The sequence below is a fragment of the Clarias gariepinus genome, chromosome 8, assembly GCF_024256425.1.
Source record: "Clarias gariepinus isolate MV-2021 ecotype Netherlands chromosome 8, CGAR_prim_01v2, whole genome shotgun sequence".
Lineage (NCBI taxonomy): Eukaryota > Metazoa > Chordata > Actinopteri > Siluriformes > Clariidae > Clarias > Clarias gariepinus.
This window is the reverse complement of record NC_071107.1, coordinates 9,923,150-9,939,355: the sequence shown is the minus strand read 5'-3', so window position 1 is coordinate 9,939,355 and position 16,206 is coordinate 9,923,150. Positions and strand designations below refer to the sequence as shown.

General features: G+C 38.1%; 2 protein-coding genes across 3 annotated transcripts in view; one reads left to right on the top strand and one right to left on the bottom strand.

Moving 5' to 3' along the window:
* ide (insulin-degrading enzyme) overlaps positions 1–11,480 on the top strand; it is a 39,229-nt gene extending 27,749 nt beyond the window's left edge. For both annotated transcript variants that reach the window (XM_053501273.1, XM_053501272.1), the window contains exons 19-25: positions 251–362; positions 2,275–2,442; positions 5,203–5,475; positions 5,606–5,667; positions 9,697–9,769; positions 9,874–9,941; positions 10,049–11,480. In XM_053501273.1, the coding sequence (XP_053357248.1) occupies positions 251–362; positions 2,275–2,442; positions 5,203–5,475; positions 5,606–5,667; positions 9,697–9,769; positions 9,874–9,941; positions 10,049–10,144 (852 nt within the window). In that variant the 3' untranslated portion in view covers positions 10,145–11,480. The remainder of the gene's footprint in view (positions 1–250; positions 363–2,274; positions 2,443–5,202; positions 5,476–5,605; positions 5,668–9,696; positions 9,770–9,873; positions 9,942–10,048) is intronic.
* Positions 11,481–12,692: 1,212 nt separating this feature from the next.
* The window catches only part of marchf5 (membrane-associated ring finger (C3HC4) 5), a 38,017-nt gene continuing 34,503 nt past the window's right edge, over positions 12,693–16,206 (bottom strand). Inside the window, exon 6 of the mRNA XM_053501274.1 lies at positions 12,693–14,512. Within this exon, the coding sequence (XP_053357249.1) occupies positions 14,396–14,512 (117 nt within the window). The 3' untranslated portion in view covers positions 12,693–14,395. The remainder of the gene's footprint in view (positions 14,513–16,206) is intronic.

Below are 16,206 nucleotides of genomic sequence, written 5' to 3'. Positions count from 1 at the left end.
ATTTATAGAGTGGCAGTTTTTAATAAACATCTGTCTCAAGTAACAGAAGGTTGAGGTTTAAAGAGAAGGAAAATTTAAAATAGTATTTGTGTAGTTAGTTTCTGAGTTCTTCATTTGGGTGGTTATTTAAGACAAACAGATGTGTATTTGTTTAAGCTGACTTTGATTGAGGTCAGTTACTATGTTTGGATGTTCGGTAGCTTATGAGCAGCCTCTGAATCATTTTCTCCATCTGTGCCTTTTTCTGTAGTCTGCACTCAGTATGATGCAGATGCTGGAGGACACACTGATTGAGCATGCTCACACCAAGCCCCTCCTCCCGAGCCAGCTGATTCGCTACAGGGAGGTGCAGGTGCCGGATGGTAAGCGCCGGGAAGTCTCTTCCCTGCCCCCCACGCACATCACGCACACTTTTTATAACGTCGCAGCAGGACACACACGCAACCTTTGCCTGAATTTTTCTAGCGTTACCGGCTAATGGTTGTGTAATGTATCGTGCAGCTGTGTTTTCCCCTCTTAGAGGTGAAAGTTTCACAATCCAAAGTCAACATCAGCTGGACCACACACAGTTTTTTATTTAATTTTTTTTATTTCCCTTTAGCGCATACATTCTGAAATAATATTTCTTAAGTATTTTCCAGTTTTTTAACTGTGTTGCAGTGGTTTGTGTCAAGAAAAGTGTTCTGTAGAATTATCAAAAAATAAAAATTATTGTGACTAAATAGGTCACTTACTATAATATACAAATCCCGCTCTCTGATAGTGTTTTTACCCACTCTTAAATGCAGTAGAAACTAGTTACTGGTTGTACATGGAGAAGTGAACCTGGGGAATGTTTCCCTAGGCAAAAGCTGAGCACAGCTCATAGACTTTAAACCATTTTCAGACATGGGATATGTAACATTTCTGACTTAACCAATCAATGCAGGTGACATCTTTTTTGGCATTCAGCTGTAAAACTGTAATTTTAAATGTTCCTCAGTGCTTCTCAGCACAGTAACTGACGCATAATATAACTCAGGTTTGGCTGATCAAATTAACAAACCCACAGGTTTTAATAATAATAATAATAATAATAAAGTGATCTATTTAATCAACCAAGGATGGAAAATAAAATATGCAGCAAAATGTACAGTACTGAAATGTAAAGATGAACAATATTACCATGTTGTCATATGAGAGTTTATCTCTCCTAAAAAAACAAAAAACAACTGACATGCACACTATTAGTGTCTTTTTATTAACCACGGTATGCGTAATGTAAGTGTTCGAAGTGTGTGTGCACCGCCTCGCTGTAGACCTCGCTGTGTCCATATAATTGATTCTCAAACACATCCTGGAACAAAGGTCGCTGCAGACTCCTGCAAAAAGAGACGGTTTGCTGCCGTAATGCAGGTACGGTTCTTAGCGGACCTTCACAGTTGAACTTCAACATTTCCCACAAGTATGTATCAGGTGGTGTAAGATAGGGGTACTGTATGGGAGGGAACTTCTGTATGAGCGGAGATAACACATAATTTATAAAAAAAAAATTTCTTCCATCAAGAGACCCATTTCCAACAATGACTGAACAACACAAATTCCTTTTCACTACTGGGAACATGTGCAGGTGGAGCGTTGCCCCGCTCACAAACGCAAATGCACGAGTTTCAGTACTGTATATTTTGGCGCGTGCTGTATTTGGGGGGGAAAATAGTCAAACCGTGCCTATGCTGGAACTTGAAATTGTCGTCTTTCCCCATATTTGAAGAGTGTGCGAGGGTGTAAGATGTTTTAATTAGTTTCCAACCTTGTGTGCATTAGAAATGCTTCATAAAAACAGAATCTGTTTGTGGATGCTGTTAATTTTGCTTGTATCGCATGTTTTTTTTTTTTTTGTTTTTTTGCAAGTGCTCATGCCCACATGCGGGAAGCTGAAATTCTCTAGAGAATTTCTGAAATCACGCGAACCGGGGCGTATTCTATGCTTTTAAAAATGCAACTCTCTTATCTTGCGAAATGTCTGACAAGGCGTCAATGTCAACCCAAGGTCTTTTACACAGACTGGCCTTTTTGCTTTTTCAACATGCTCTTATGCTTTTTGAACCTCGTTTTATGTTTCAAATGTGATGCATAAAAGTTATTAGATTATTTTATTTCTGGAACAAGATAGAAAGCTGGTTGTTGTTTTAAAACCTGCTTCAGATTCAGGTCCATGATTTGTGTGTCTGTTCTGTATGTTTTTGTGCGTTTGTCATGGCTCCTTGTCTAAGTCCAGTTCTCTGTGGTTATCAGGTGGCTGGTATGTGTACCAGCAGAGGAACGAGGTCCATAATAACTGTGGTATAGAGATTTACTACCAGACGGACATGCAGACCACGCACGACAACATGCTGCTGGAGCTCTTCTGTCAGATCATTCACGAGCCCTGCTTCAACACCCTGCGCACCAAAGAACAGCTGGGTACGTCTCCTCACACATCAGAAACCAGCGTATACTGGGAGAGTTGGAACAGATTTTATTGTTCGAATACCATTTGATCTGTGTTGTTTGCAAGATAAGACTCTTTTGAGTGTTGTAAGATACCAAGTTCTCTGATTTTATATATGATTTTTCATGCATTTTAATGATAAACTTTTAAGAACAATATATTTTAGTACTGTATAGAGAACACAAGGCAACCGTGGGGAAAATGCGGCCTGGGGATTATTACTGTATTCACCCTATTTGTACCAAAAAAAATGCACTTGTATAAATTACATAAATTATTGCCTTTACTAATGTATTAAGCTGAGTTTGAAATGAAATTAACACTTTTATGCGTAGTGGTCCAAGAAAATGCTGCATGCACACGAAAAACAAAGTATGTTTGCATGCAGTGTCTCGTGGCGGTGTGCTCTTGATGCTGTGCCAATTTCCATACAAGATGGATGTAAATGGAGATGAGAAGGGCATGATAATGTGAGAGGATGATGGCAAATCAAAGGGGAGAAAGAACATTTGTTGACTCACCGACTCATTTGTTGACAGTTCAATATACTATAGGTGGCACTGGTGTCCACCTAAGTGGACATGTTTGTAACTCCCTGAAAAATAGGTTCATAAAAAAGATAATTAATTGCATTTTATTTTCAAGCCTAGAGAGGGCTAAAAACACTTTAAAAAATAATTCATGTATGACAGCGTATTTGGGACATATTTAGGGTTTAAACTATATAAATAGGCACATCCAAAACAGGGTCTGGAAAAATTGGGAGTCGGAACAGCACTAGGGCTGTAGCTATCGAATATTTTAGTAATCGCGTATTTTACCAAAATTTTTATAGATTAATCAAGTAATCAGATTGATTAAATGTATGTTACATATATAAGAGAAACAAAGATTAATTGGTTTTCTTTTTAGAAAAATCAACTTTTATTTTTTTAAATGCATACAGCATTTTATTAAAAAAAAATTATTTTCATTATACACAATACAAGGAATAGCTTAAAGTTGATTGAGATGAATTAAGTGCATAACAGCGCCATATATTCTTATTTTAAAGGTCGCACACCTTCCATTTTTCATTAAATGTAAATTATTCTTTAGGGTCCTAATGAAAAGTAATAATTAAAAATTCTCAATGGTTGTGTAAAAAAAAAACACTACTTTTACCTGGTAAAAACTAGCTCTGTTCTCAGCAACCTGTCTCAGTACATGTTCCTTTAAATGCTTAAGATTTCTGCTAAACCCACGCCCCCCCCAAAAGGAAAAGCATTGCCCACAAAGCAGTGCGGGTAATGCAGTCCAAACTGGAAAACGCTGGAATATAGAGCCTGAGCCTGTTCTCTTAAGTAGTTTTTGGTTTGATTTAAGTATGGAACCCACCCGGAAGTTTGTAATATCGCCTGACAACGCAGAAATTAAAAGAATGGACATGATCGACTCGACGGCTGTACATAGAGAAGACTACATAACCATGTTCTATGAGAGTGTAAGTTAACTTAACTTACACTCCGCATTCATCGTGATTATTAGAAAAGGCGATCTGCAAAGATTCATAAAAAAAGAAATTGCATTCACCGAGCCTGGTGAAGATGAAGCAGGAACACGAAGCGTTAGTACAGATCCATTTTTTAGGAGCTGCTTTTAGCAAAACCTGCTTTATATTGACCCGCGTTTATAAAGCAGTCTGGTGAAAAATGATTAGCGCAAACATGAACGCATTTAGGTAGATCGGCGGGGACGTTGGCTTCAAAAACAAAATTCAGCCACTGCGTCCTCAGCGGCTCAGATGTCTGTAGTGAATGGCGACTGCTGTGTTCGCTATTACACCCAACAACTGTACACCACACTCGCTTAGGCGGCATTTTGCTTTAGCGCGAAAAACAATGGCTGACAGCTTCTTCTCACTCGGGGCGGGTCTTTGCTAAAACACCAGTGTCAATCAACTATAGTAGGAGCGGCCTCTTGCGGTGTGGCGTCACATCGACAGGCATTTGCGATTGGCCTGATTTCAGAAGGGGCATGTTATTTTAATAAATGAAAAGAAAACCACTGGGCAGCTCTTTATCATTGTAGAGTGGTTGTGTACACACTCTCCTAACAAACATTTCAGTCCAAACAGCTTAAAAAAGTGCATGTAGGCCCGTATGACCCCTTTAAAGTCTTTTCTCAGATGCAAAAACTATAAAAAATAAAAAAAAAAAGGTATTTCAAAACAAGTATTAAAATAAACGAATCAATCAAAATCAATACACAGCTAACTGTTTACGTCGCCTTCCGCTTTGTGGGTGACGTAAGCGCTTCTTCTTCGTCTGTGTTTCCTGGCGGCTTGCATCCAGAAGCACGGATCATAATGGCCTAGGAAAGTTGAAAAGTTAAATATCTGCATATCGATGGCGCAATTTCTACTACTGTTTGGATAATGAATACTACTGTTTCAAAGTCTCTCTGAGTTAAAAATGATCATCTTTTTAATTACGGTTGAATTTTTTATTTTTGTCTCTTCTTTAAGAAATAAAAGCCAGGTGTTCTCAGCTTAATCAAACTCGTACTTGCACAGATGGAATCCGGAATTTCTGCTTGTGTAAATTCTGCACATTTTTGCTCTGCGTAGATATATTTACTCCATCATGACGAGTCCACTGATGCAATCCGCGCCGTCCAGCTGTTTCATCCCACTACCTCTGCGTTCTCCAGTATCCCTTTGCGCTCAGTCTCTCTCTCTCTCTCTCTCTCAGGCTACATCGTGTTCAGTGGCCCACGCAGGGCGAATGGCGTGCAGGGGCTTCGTTTTATCATCCAGTCGGAGAAAGCCCCTCACTACCTCGAGTCTCGGGTGGAGGCCTTTCTCAAGACCATGGAGAAGAACGTGGAGGAGATGAGCGACGAAGCCTTCCACAAGCACATCCAGGCCCTCGCCATCCGCCGCCTTGATAAACCTAAGAAGCTGGCGGCGGAGTGCGCCAAGTACTGGGGCGAGATCATATCCCAGCAGTACAACTTCGATAGAGGTGAGTAACACAAATTTGACAGTTTTTTTTATTTGTCCTTTTTCTCTCTTGAAGCTGCTTCAGGGTGAATGAACAATTAAACTCCTTTAAGCAAACAGCTTGCACGTTTTAACATAACTCTCCCACACAGATAATATTGAAGTTGCCTATTTGAAGACGTTAACGAAAGACAACATTATGCAGTTCTACACGGTAAGTTTTTTTTTCTGATCATTTATAACAAACGCACAAACTTCTCCCTGTGTTAGTCACAAGTAATAAATTATCTCTTATCCCACATCATCATCTGTGAAGACCAAACCCAAGCAGATACAGTGTATTTGGTCACTTAGTGGTGTATAGAAGCTGTAAGTTCCAGTTTTTAACCTACAGAGTCTCTAAGGGGCATGACAGAAAAAATATAACATACAACATTCAGTACAATATATACAGTACTGAAACTCGCACACTTGCGTTTATTAACGGGGCAAAGCTCCACCTGTTTTTCCCGGAGTGAAAAGGAAGTTGTGTTGCGCATTTGTTGCTGGAAATTAGTCTCTCGACGGAGGGGGGAAAAATATTAATTGTAGAGTATTATTTCTGCTCATATGGTTGCGATTGTTAACGGGGACAGAGTTTTAGAAAGTGGTAGAAGACAGTCCTTTCTGCGCCTGTCCCGTTCCCCTGATCTTACACCACCTGATGTGTACTTGTGTGTGGAATGTTAACGGTTCAACTGTAAAGATCTGCCAAAAACAGTGCCTGCGTTACGCCAGCAAATCATCTCCTTTTGCAGAAATCAGTAACAAAAAATCTGAAAATAACTTAATGACATGTCACTGTGTTTGAAACCTACAGTCATGTGAAAAGTCTGAGTATTTTGTAAAAAAAATTTGTATATGGATATTTAATCTCAATGTAAACAATACTGAGAGATTAAAGTAATTAAACAATTTAAACTGAAGAAAAGACTTTTTAAGATTTTCTGTAAATTTAATTCTACAAAATGCATATTCTAACTGAGGAAAAAGTTAGGAAACATTCTCCATTTTTTTCTCAATTTTATTTATATAGCGCTTTTAACAACTTTCAATGTCTCAAAGCAGCTTCACAAAAATGAAAAGAAAATTTATGGAAGTGTGTATGTGTGAGAAAAGTGTGTCTAGATAATAATGAGACTGTCTCTGATGAGCAAGCCAGGGGTTAAGGTGACATTGGCAAGGACAAACTCCCTGAGATGGCAATAGGAAGAAACATTGAGAGGAACCAGACTCAATCAGGGAACCCATCCTCATTTGGGTGATAACAGATAGAGATGATATTAACATCATGTGTGTTATGCAGCTGAAAGTTCAATATAACAGAAGTTCTATAAATTAACATGAAGTCCAGTTCAGCATAGGGATGAGTCAGTAGGTGCAGAGGGCAGATGGAGTCTGAAGCACAGGAGCAACATGTGTAGCTCCAACTATCATAAAGCAGAATCCGGCTGGAGCTGGTCCTCCTCTGGATGCCTCAGGATCCTCGCAGGGTTGGCCTTTGTCTACTGAAGCTGGCACAATCTCCAGATTCCCCGGGATGGGTCCAAATCCTCGCATTTATTCCCAATTAAAATGGCTCAAGTCACACACAGGTGGATCACACCAGGTGACCGTGCTTAGTAGACCATTACTCATCATTTTGATTGAGACTTGCCCTAGTTAAACCTCAGACATTTATATTGGTGTGCTCCTTATTGTTGAAGTGAGATTGAGCACCATGGTGAGAGCCAAAGAACTCCCTGAGGCTTCCTGAGAAAAAATTATAGCAGCCTTTGAGTCTGGTATAGGATTTAAAAAGATCTCAAAAGATTTTAAAATCAGTCATTCCACTGTCCGGAAAATAGTCTACAAGTGGAGGGCTTTTAAAACAACTGCCAACATGGCCAGACCTGGTCATCCCAGCTAATTCACCCCAAGAGCAGATCGCAAGATGCTAAACGAGGTCACCAAAACCCCTATGTCATCACAGGACCTACAGCAGGCTCTGACTACTGTTGATGTGAAAGTGCTTCCCTCTACAGTTAGAGACTGCACAAGTTTAACTTCCATGGGAGGTGTGCACGAAGGAAACCTTTGCTCTCTAAGAGAAACATCAAGGCCAGACTGAAGTTTGCTAGAGAGAATGTTGACAAAGACCAGGACTTCTGGAATAATGTTCTTTGGACAGATGAGTCCAAAATTGAATTATTTGGACACCAGAACCGAGGACATTTTTGGCGTAAACCAATGACAGCCTTCCAGGAAAAGAACCTCATACCAACTGTGAAGCATGGAGGTGAAGGTGTGATAGTTTGGGGTTGCTTTGCTGCAGCAGGATCTGGCCAGCTCACTATTATAGAAATCACCATGAATTCTACTGTGTATCAGAGAGTGCTTGAGGCTTGATGTGAGAAAAAATAAAGCTAAAGCGGAACTGGACCATGCAACATAACAATGACCCAAAGCATACCAATAAATCAACCAAGGACTGGCTGAAAATGAAGAAATAGAGAGTCCTGGAATGGCCGAGTCAAAGCCCAGATCTTAATTCCATTGAGATGCTGTGGGGTGACTTGAAACAAGCTGTACATGCAAGAAGCCAAGCAAACATCTCACAACTGAAAGAATTCTGAATCGGGGACTAGGGAAAACTTTCCTCAGACCGATGTCCGAGACTGGTAGGTGGCTATAAGAAGCGTCTGACTGCAGTTATTTTAGCCAAAGGGGGAACACTAGCTATTAAGGAGTAGGGTGTCTTAACTTTTTCCGCAGAATATGCGTTTTGTAGAATTAAATCTTAGTTTTTTTCTTTAGTGTGAATTGTTTATTTAATTATGTTACTTCAATCTTTCAGTATTGTTTACATTGAGATTAAATATCCATATAATAAAAAAATGTTACAAAATAACCAGATTTTCATAGGGTGTTCTAATTTTTTCACATGACTGTACACTGACTGGTTTAATCTTGAATAAATATTTATTTTACAACATGGGCTAAACTCTTTCACAAAAAATGAGTCTCATCTTCAGGTTTTATGATTGGCTTGTATTTTGTGTGTATTGTTGATCCTGATAACCATTAATGAGGTTTTTTATGACGTGATAATTAGTAAATAAATAACTGTGCTAAAAAAATGTACACAATGTTTTAAGTCCCGCCTTCATGCAGTGGAATTCTAACCAGTCATAGACGAGACTAAGTGGTTAATGTCCCACGCTGTCCTGAGGAAATTTGCTTTTAGACTGTGACGTCATCAGGATAGTGAGATTCTTGCCTAGAGGTGGAAAGCTGTGTAACGTTGATGGTTTTATTCATATGGAACAGGACAGAACATGTCTTTAGTCCCACCTCATCTATTAATGCCTCAGCCACAGAGTGATGGAGAAATTATACATTTGTGCTACATTTCTGCTCGCCTTGTGAGATCTCAAACACACGGTTAACAATGTGGTTATATGGAATAATCATCTTAACCAGAGAATAACCTGATTTTAAGTTTTTTATGTTATGCTAGCTATACTGTTATTCAATATTAAAACTAGATAAGATGTTTAAGATTATTGTTTTTTTTTTTTTTTCATTATGAAACAAAATTTAGATTTTACTTGTTTTAAAACTTTTTCAAAAGCGACAGAATAAGATAAAGTTCCTCACAGGAAATTAAAATAAAATGTTTGATGAACACCAGTTTTACATGATGAACACTGTGGTGAATTTTCTCTGTGTGTGTGTGTGCATCTTTTGAGTGTAGTTTGATCCCAACAATTATTAAAAGGAAATGTACGTTTTGTTCCAACGTCAGGATTTATTTCATGTAGTTTGTTGATGTGTGTGTATATATAAAAAAAAAATTGGTTTCAGATTTCTGAGAGGGTTTAGGGTTTGGACTTAATGCAATCATGGTCAAGGTGACAGCAATGCCGAATGTCTGAAATCCTTTGAATTATTCACTATAGTGAATTTCCTTCGTGAGTCTCTTTCTTGCTTTTAAGTATATTTAAGGTCATCACGGTGGAGTAGTGGTTAGCAGGGTGGCCTTTCACCTCCAGGGACGAGGATTGAATTCCTGCATGGAGTTGGCATGCATGGGTTTCCTCCAACAGTCCAAAGACATGCAGATTAGGTTTATTGGGGACCTTTAAGTTGGTAACAGAAAGTAATAGACTTGTTGATGAACGTAAGTGGCATTCTGTTTCTAACTCCTCAACTTGCTCTACAGGATCTGTTGTCTATCGACGCTCATAAGAGGCACAAGGTTTCTGTGCATGTGCTGTCCAGGGAGATGGACTCCTGTAAGTACCCGCCTAAGTTTTGCACAGAGTAGTTCATTGCCTATTTGGGGCAACACATAATCAACTCCGATTGCTCAACATCGCCTCGCTTGTTCTAATGCCAGGTCCAGTGGTGGGCGAGTTCCCAGCTCAGAACGACGTCAATCTCGCTCCTGCTCCGTCCCTGCCTCAGGTATAAACACGCTTCACATCGTAATCAGCAATCATAATGTGTGTGTTTTATAACCTGTGTTCTGTTTCTACAGTGAAAACCCTGTTTGTTTTGTGTTGTGTTCTCAGCCTGTGGTGGTCCAGGACATGACGGAGTTCAAGAGGAGTCTGCCTCTCTTCCCTCTCGCTAAACCTCACATCAACTTTATGGCTGCCAAACTGTGATCACCACATTTACACACAGAGCATCGCCGGGTTGGACAGAGACACACCGCTCCCCTGAGTTTAGAGCCAGTAACTCCATCTTCTGTGCGTGTATATTTGTGTGTGCGTGTGTGTGAGAGGGAGACTTGGCAGAGGTGTTTGCAGTGATGAGTCACCATGTTGACTACAGCCTGTTCACCGAGGAGCTGTTTAAAAAAAATCACCTTCCTTCACTCCCTCACTCACACACGCAGCTGTTTTAGAGAATATAAAAGAAAATAATAATTTCGTTAATCAGGAATAGTTCATGTAGGTGTCGAGTGCTGACCGCAGGGACGTTTTACTTTTTTGTGTGTTTGCCTGATGATTAGGAAAGGGTTAAATTTTTTTCTTTTCATTTTTGAAATGCTGGAAATATTTTCTTTACTTGCGCTTCAAGAGTGAGCGAGTCAACATTTTAGCAATCAAGACTTCCTGTTTACCCAGAATCTAGGAAATGCACTGATTTATTTGGCCTTTGTGTGCATGTTAAACCTCATCACTTTTTTCCTTTGCTTAGATTTACTTCTTAACATGTTTTTTTTTTTTTTTTAAACTCTATTTATTAATTTTACAAATAGATTTAAGGGATTGTTGAATTGTTACTCTGCCAGGGTGCAGATTATACTTACTTTAATCTCGTCACATGAATTCATCAGTGTTTTTTTTTTTTTTTTCTCGCTGCTTTGTTGCTCCAGCAGCCCTTAAACCGTTTAACATCCCCCGTAGGGTAACGAGTGAGATGGTCATTTAAAGGAGGCGGCTTTAGAAACACTACACACAGTGCATATCGTCTACGCTCTGAGATTTTCTGCTTCGCAGTTATGTATCGAAAAATTCAAAAAACTGGAAAATCCTGATAATTTTTTATTTTTTTTTAAACACTTGTTAGGGTTGAAAAGTATACAAATGCTGACTTTGTAGTTATCAGATTTTGGGTAAAGAGAAAACGTTTAGTTGCTAGAATGTTGAACTATTCAATCCATTCACCCAAAACTCTTATCACTTTGAGTTTGAAAATGCTCATGCAACAAGCTGTCTACACATATATAGTTTCTGTACCAGACATATTTTGGCCGTAAGTGAAAAACTAAACTATTTTAAATTTAATGAAGAGGTTTTAAAAAAAGAAAAAAACTGGTATTTTATTTTAGCTAGTTAAATGTTCTGGAGGAGCTGTTTTAGGCTACTGAATAGAGACGGGCATGAAACAGTTTAATCAGACTGCTTTATTATTAAGGATCATACTCAAAGTGATTGTTCTGGCTTTTTATTTTATTTGAAGTTAAAGAACTTTAATAAATCATTTTTAAATATATTTTTCATTTTGTTACGTTTCTTTTGAAAAAAAAAAAGCATTATCTTTTTAGTGATATGATGACAAATGATGAGATTAAGTTTAAGTCACGGTTTCCACCTGTAGTCGGTGTGATGTTTGCATTATATTTATATTGGCTTGGGGGAGAAAGAAAAAAAAATCACTAACTGGCTGTAGGTTTGAGTTTAGAGAGTCGTGATTAACAAGGCTAGACTGTGAATATAGAAGCTCTTTATCACGCCCATTGTGTGAATTAATCTAAACCTTTTTTTTTTTTTTGCTGGAACTAAAAATATGCACCTCATGTCAAGAGCAATATCACACAAGGCTGTCTGCGCCGATGCTGCATGTGCTGGGAGGTCTCGACCGGGTTGGAATGTTAGTAAGCATTTCCAAGCCGTTCTATCCGTGCGTTTCCTCTGCATGGGGTGGTAGATGAGCGTCTCTCAGGTCTGTGTTGTCAAGCCTAACCACTGCACTCATTTTTTCTGTCAGTGGCAAAAGCCAGCTTTACCTGATTATTCCTGATTTTTTTTTTATTGATCTGATTATTCTCAGGCCTGCAACTGTAATGCTGCATTTACTAGACTATTAATACAAAATGACTGTGCACTGGTATACAGAGGTTTTCTCTCCAGGGACCCATAACCATGCTCGATATTTATTCACCACGAGTGAGGACCTGGGGCAGCTCAACTACCTGGTGTTTTTGTTTTTTAATCCTAACTCCTATAGTGCTTCACTTAAGCACAGCTACGTTTTTTGCAGTACAAAGTGTGGAATATTAGGAATGGCTCCTTTTAACAAATCTAGTTCTCCATGCAATTGTTTAGAGATGGAATGGAAAAAAAGTGGTAGTTAATGCTGGTGAAACATGTGCACTTAATGCTTGAAGAAATCAGAGATGAAGCCCCCAAATCAGCATGTGAAAGATTTGCTAGGAAGCAACACTTAGAAACCCCTTAAACAGGATTTGTATCTACATTTAATGAATGGTACTGCTACGTGTGAGACTGTCGTACAATTAAAAATGATAAAAAATGAATCCCGGGTTACTTCTTGTTAAACATTTTCCTATGTACAATTTAATATTACGTTTCGGTTATCCACAGGTTTATAAAAGAAATTTTCAATAATAAATTAATTTTGCACCACCTTTACACACAAGATCCTGGGTTTTAAAAAAAGAAATAAAATCAGGTAGGCCACATGGTCAGTCAAGCATTGGAAAAATACATTTATTCACAAGTGTGATTCATAAATGAATTTCAGAAGCAATATCTGTATATACAAGTCATACAATTATACAGCTCTGCTTTGTGTTTTGGCATTATGGTGAGCAATGTTTCTAACATATTTAAAGAAACTGTTAGACAGTGATTAAATTACTATTGGCTGGAAATGGCAATAAGCATTTAAGTTAGGATAAGCCTGTGACTTTTTTATTTTCCCTAAGTGCATGAACAAAGTTATTCCTTTTCAAAGTTTCTTTTTGGATTAGATCAGCTGTGCTGTAACTGGTAATAATATTTAAAACCTGCCAAAGCAGGAAATAACTGCATCAGGTCCTGTACACTGAAATCAGTTATTGGCATGCTCTGTCCCCCCCCCCACCAAAAAAAAAATGAATCTCTCCATTCATATGTAGTACACTGTTAGCTGTAGCAACACCCACTATTCTGATCATATATTAATGGCAATAATATTTATAGTAATCACATGGATAGAACATCACTTAAATCGATCAGGCATGACAACCATCACTCGACTATCAGTACATTGATGTGCTCAGGCTGGTTGTGTGACATTACATCACAAAAGCTTGTGCATCTTGTGCCTGATTTGTTTATTCATTTCTTCAGAGAACACCCGAGAAAGTCCAGCCGTGACTCCCTTCACCACGGAGAGGGCGTAGTACCATCAAGAACTGGATTAATTAATTCAGTGTAGTCAGGATTATGCATGAGTGAAGGTTAAGAAAAGAGATGCTTAATATTCCCCCCCCCCTCCAGATCTTTTAAACAAGCACCAGAAATTATTCAGCTAGGAAATTAATTCCAAACATCCTAAAGCTGACATTCAGATTGATTATTCCTTATTTCATAAAGCTTTTCAAGCTTTCACTCTCACCATTCTTTAAAATATTAAAATTGACATATGTATATATATTACATTAGTCATGTCGTACAGGTGCGATACTCCACCTCATCATTCCACAACAGATTTTCTGAACAAGCATTAAGACTAGTCCAAACTGAAAAGGTTACAAATGTAACTCATCCGACTAGTATCAATGTTGTTCCATACACCCAGTGTTTCTCCTTTTAAATGTAATTCAGGCTGAGCATGTGCTGCTACAACAATACCTTTATACAGCAGTGTGACTGATTTAGTAACATCGCGTCCTGTCGAACATGCAAAGTCGTCATCAAAAGGCAAGGTGGTCATTAATCCGTCTCAGCATCAAGAGTAGTGTTTATAAAAACCAAGTCATTTAATCACATAAAACTTAGAATTCCACATCCCACTCTTTATCTAAAAATAATGTTTAAATTTACTACAACCTATAAAATTACAGAAAAGAAGGAGCGTCTCCCAGCTTGGATCATAACTCGAGAGGAAGCCTGGATCTTTACTCGTACACATGGAAGAAAGGAAAGGGGTAAAGAAAATCACATTCTCAGGGAGAGATTAAACTGAACAGCTTACGTAAATCAGAAATGTGTCAGTGTGTGTGTGTGTGTGTGTGTGTTAAAACATCGATCACTGTCAACTCCTCTCCTCTCATACATGTTCAAGTTGTAGCAGCCCGAGTAAAGCCTTTTCCAGCAGCAGTCATGTACGTTCGCACCGCAGCCACCCCACACACACACACACACGGCAGTCTCAGTCTGTAAAGCGCTGGGGACGTTCACTCAGGCCTCCTCTTGTTCGGGAAAGTTGAGGATCTTGCGATGGGCCTGGCGGAGGTACTGCTGCTGTTTGAAGTACACCTTAAACGCACCCTTGATGGCCACAAACGCGATGCCACCCTGCAGGAAGAGAACACCGTCCAGATACATCATGTTAACTGTATAGGACGTCTGAAAGACGAGACATGACCACAATAGTGATGGGGAGTTTGGATCATTTTAGTGACTCAATTCTTTGAATCTTGTTCATAAAAATGATTTAATCTTTTTTTTTTCTTTTTGAGTCATTTAGTTCATTTCATTCTTTTGATGAGAAATAAAATAAAATCTTACATTTTCGAAAAACAGACCAACACAAATTTTTGCTATAGTTCCAGTGAAGGAAAACATTAAAATGCAGCTAAGTATATATTATGATACATTATGATAAACGGGGGCCAGGGGTAGCTCAGTGGTTAAGGCATTGAACTACGGTTCAGAAGATCCCAGGTTCAAACCCCACAACCACCAAGTTGCCACTGTTGGGCCCTTGAGCAAGGCCCATAACCCTCAACTGCTCAGATGTGTAATGAGATAAAAATTTAAGTCGCTCTGGATAAGAGCGTCTGCCAAATGCCTAAATGTAAATGTAAACAGAATAAGCAGCTCACCTCATATCATCGTTCGTTCTTTTGTCATATGACTATCATAGATGCTGTGCAGTGAATTACACTGGAAACAGAATTGAACCGTTTTAATTCTCACGAGTCGTCTAGTCCAAATCGTTTGTTCTTTTCAATCTATTGCACTGCATAGTGTCTATGGGAGTCATGTGACAAAAGAACGACTGAACATACCAAAAAGACTCAAAGGTGACTTACTCATTTCTGTTTCCTGTACATAACCTACGGAGGTTTTGCGATGTTTTGAAAACGAAAGAATCGCTCTGAGAATACTCATTCTTCTGAATCACGTTAAAGACTCATTCAAAAAGAACGAATCGTTCATGAACGACTCATCACTACAGCACAAATGTATCACACTTTTCTTTATTCAGGAGTCGTGTCTAAATATCTACTTAATATAATTTACTAGTCCTATTTAGCAGCAAAGTTGGTTATTCTTCAGCTTAGCAACATGATGATATAAGGAATAAAACAGAACAGGGTGCACTTAGAGGTAAATGATCTACAGTGTGATGGTATAATACCGCAAGACTCACAGCGTTAGTACTGTTGCCACTTTATAGCTGTGGTAAGTCAACAAAAATTTAAAAGTCCACTTAGTCAAAATTTTCTCAAGCAAAGGCCCAGAACATCATTATATCTTTTGTGATATAAAGGCATGTTTCAGGCACCTTAAAACATTCTATCATAAAATATTCATGGAAAACTTCTTTGCGTTTGATATTAATTAATATTAATAATTAATATATAAATTAATTAAATATTATACATAATAAATATTTTAAAATATTAAAACATATTAAATATTATATATATATATATATATATATATAAATTTTAATTATCAGGTAAAGGTTTAAAAGGGGTGAAACTCAAGTTGCTGCTATACTTTATTTTAATTTTATAAAAATTAATCAGCCTATTTTATACATTTTCTCTATTTTTTAATGCAGCCCTCGTTAAATAGGAAAAGGACAATATACATATTTAGTTAGTGTGTGTATATATATATATATATATATATATATATATATATATATATATATATAATTCTAATTATATACATGCATATTCAATTTGTCAGCAAGTTTCGGGTCCGCTAAACCAGTACCGTAAAGACGAGAAAAGCCATGCTGGATAAAAATAAAA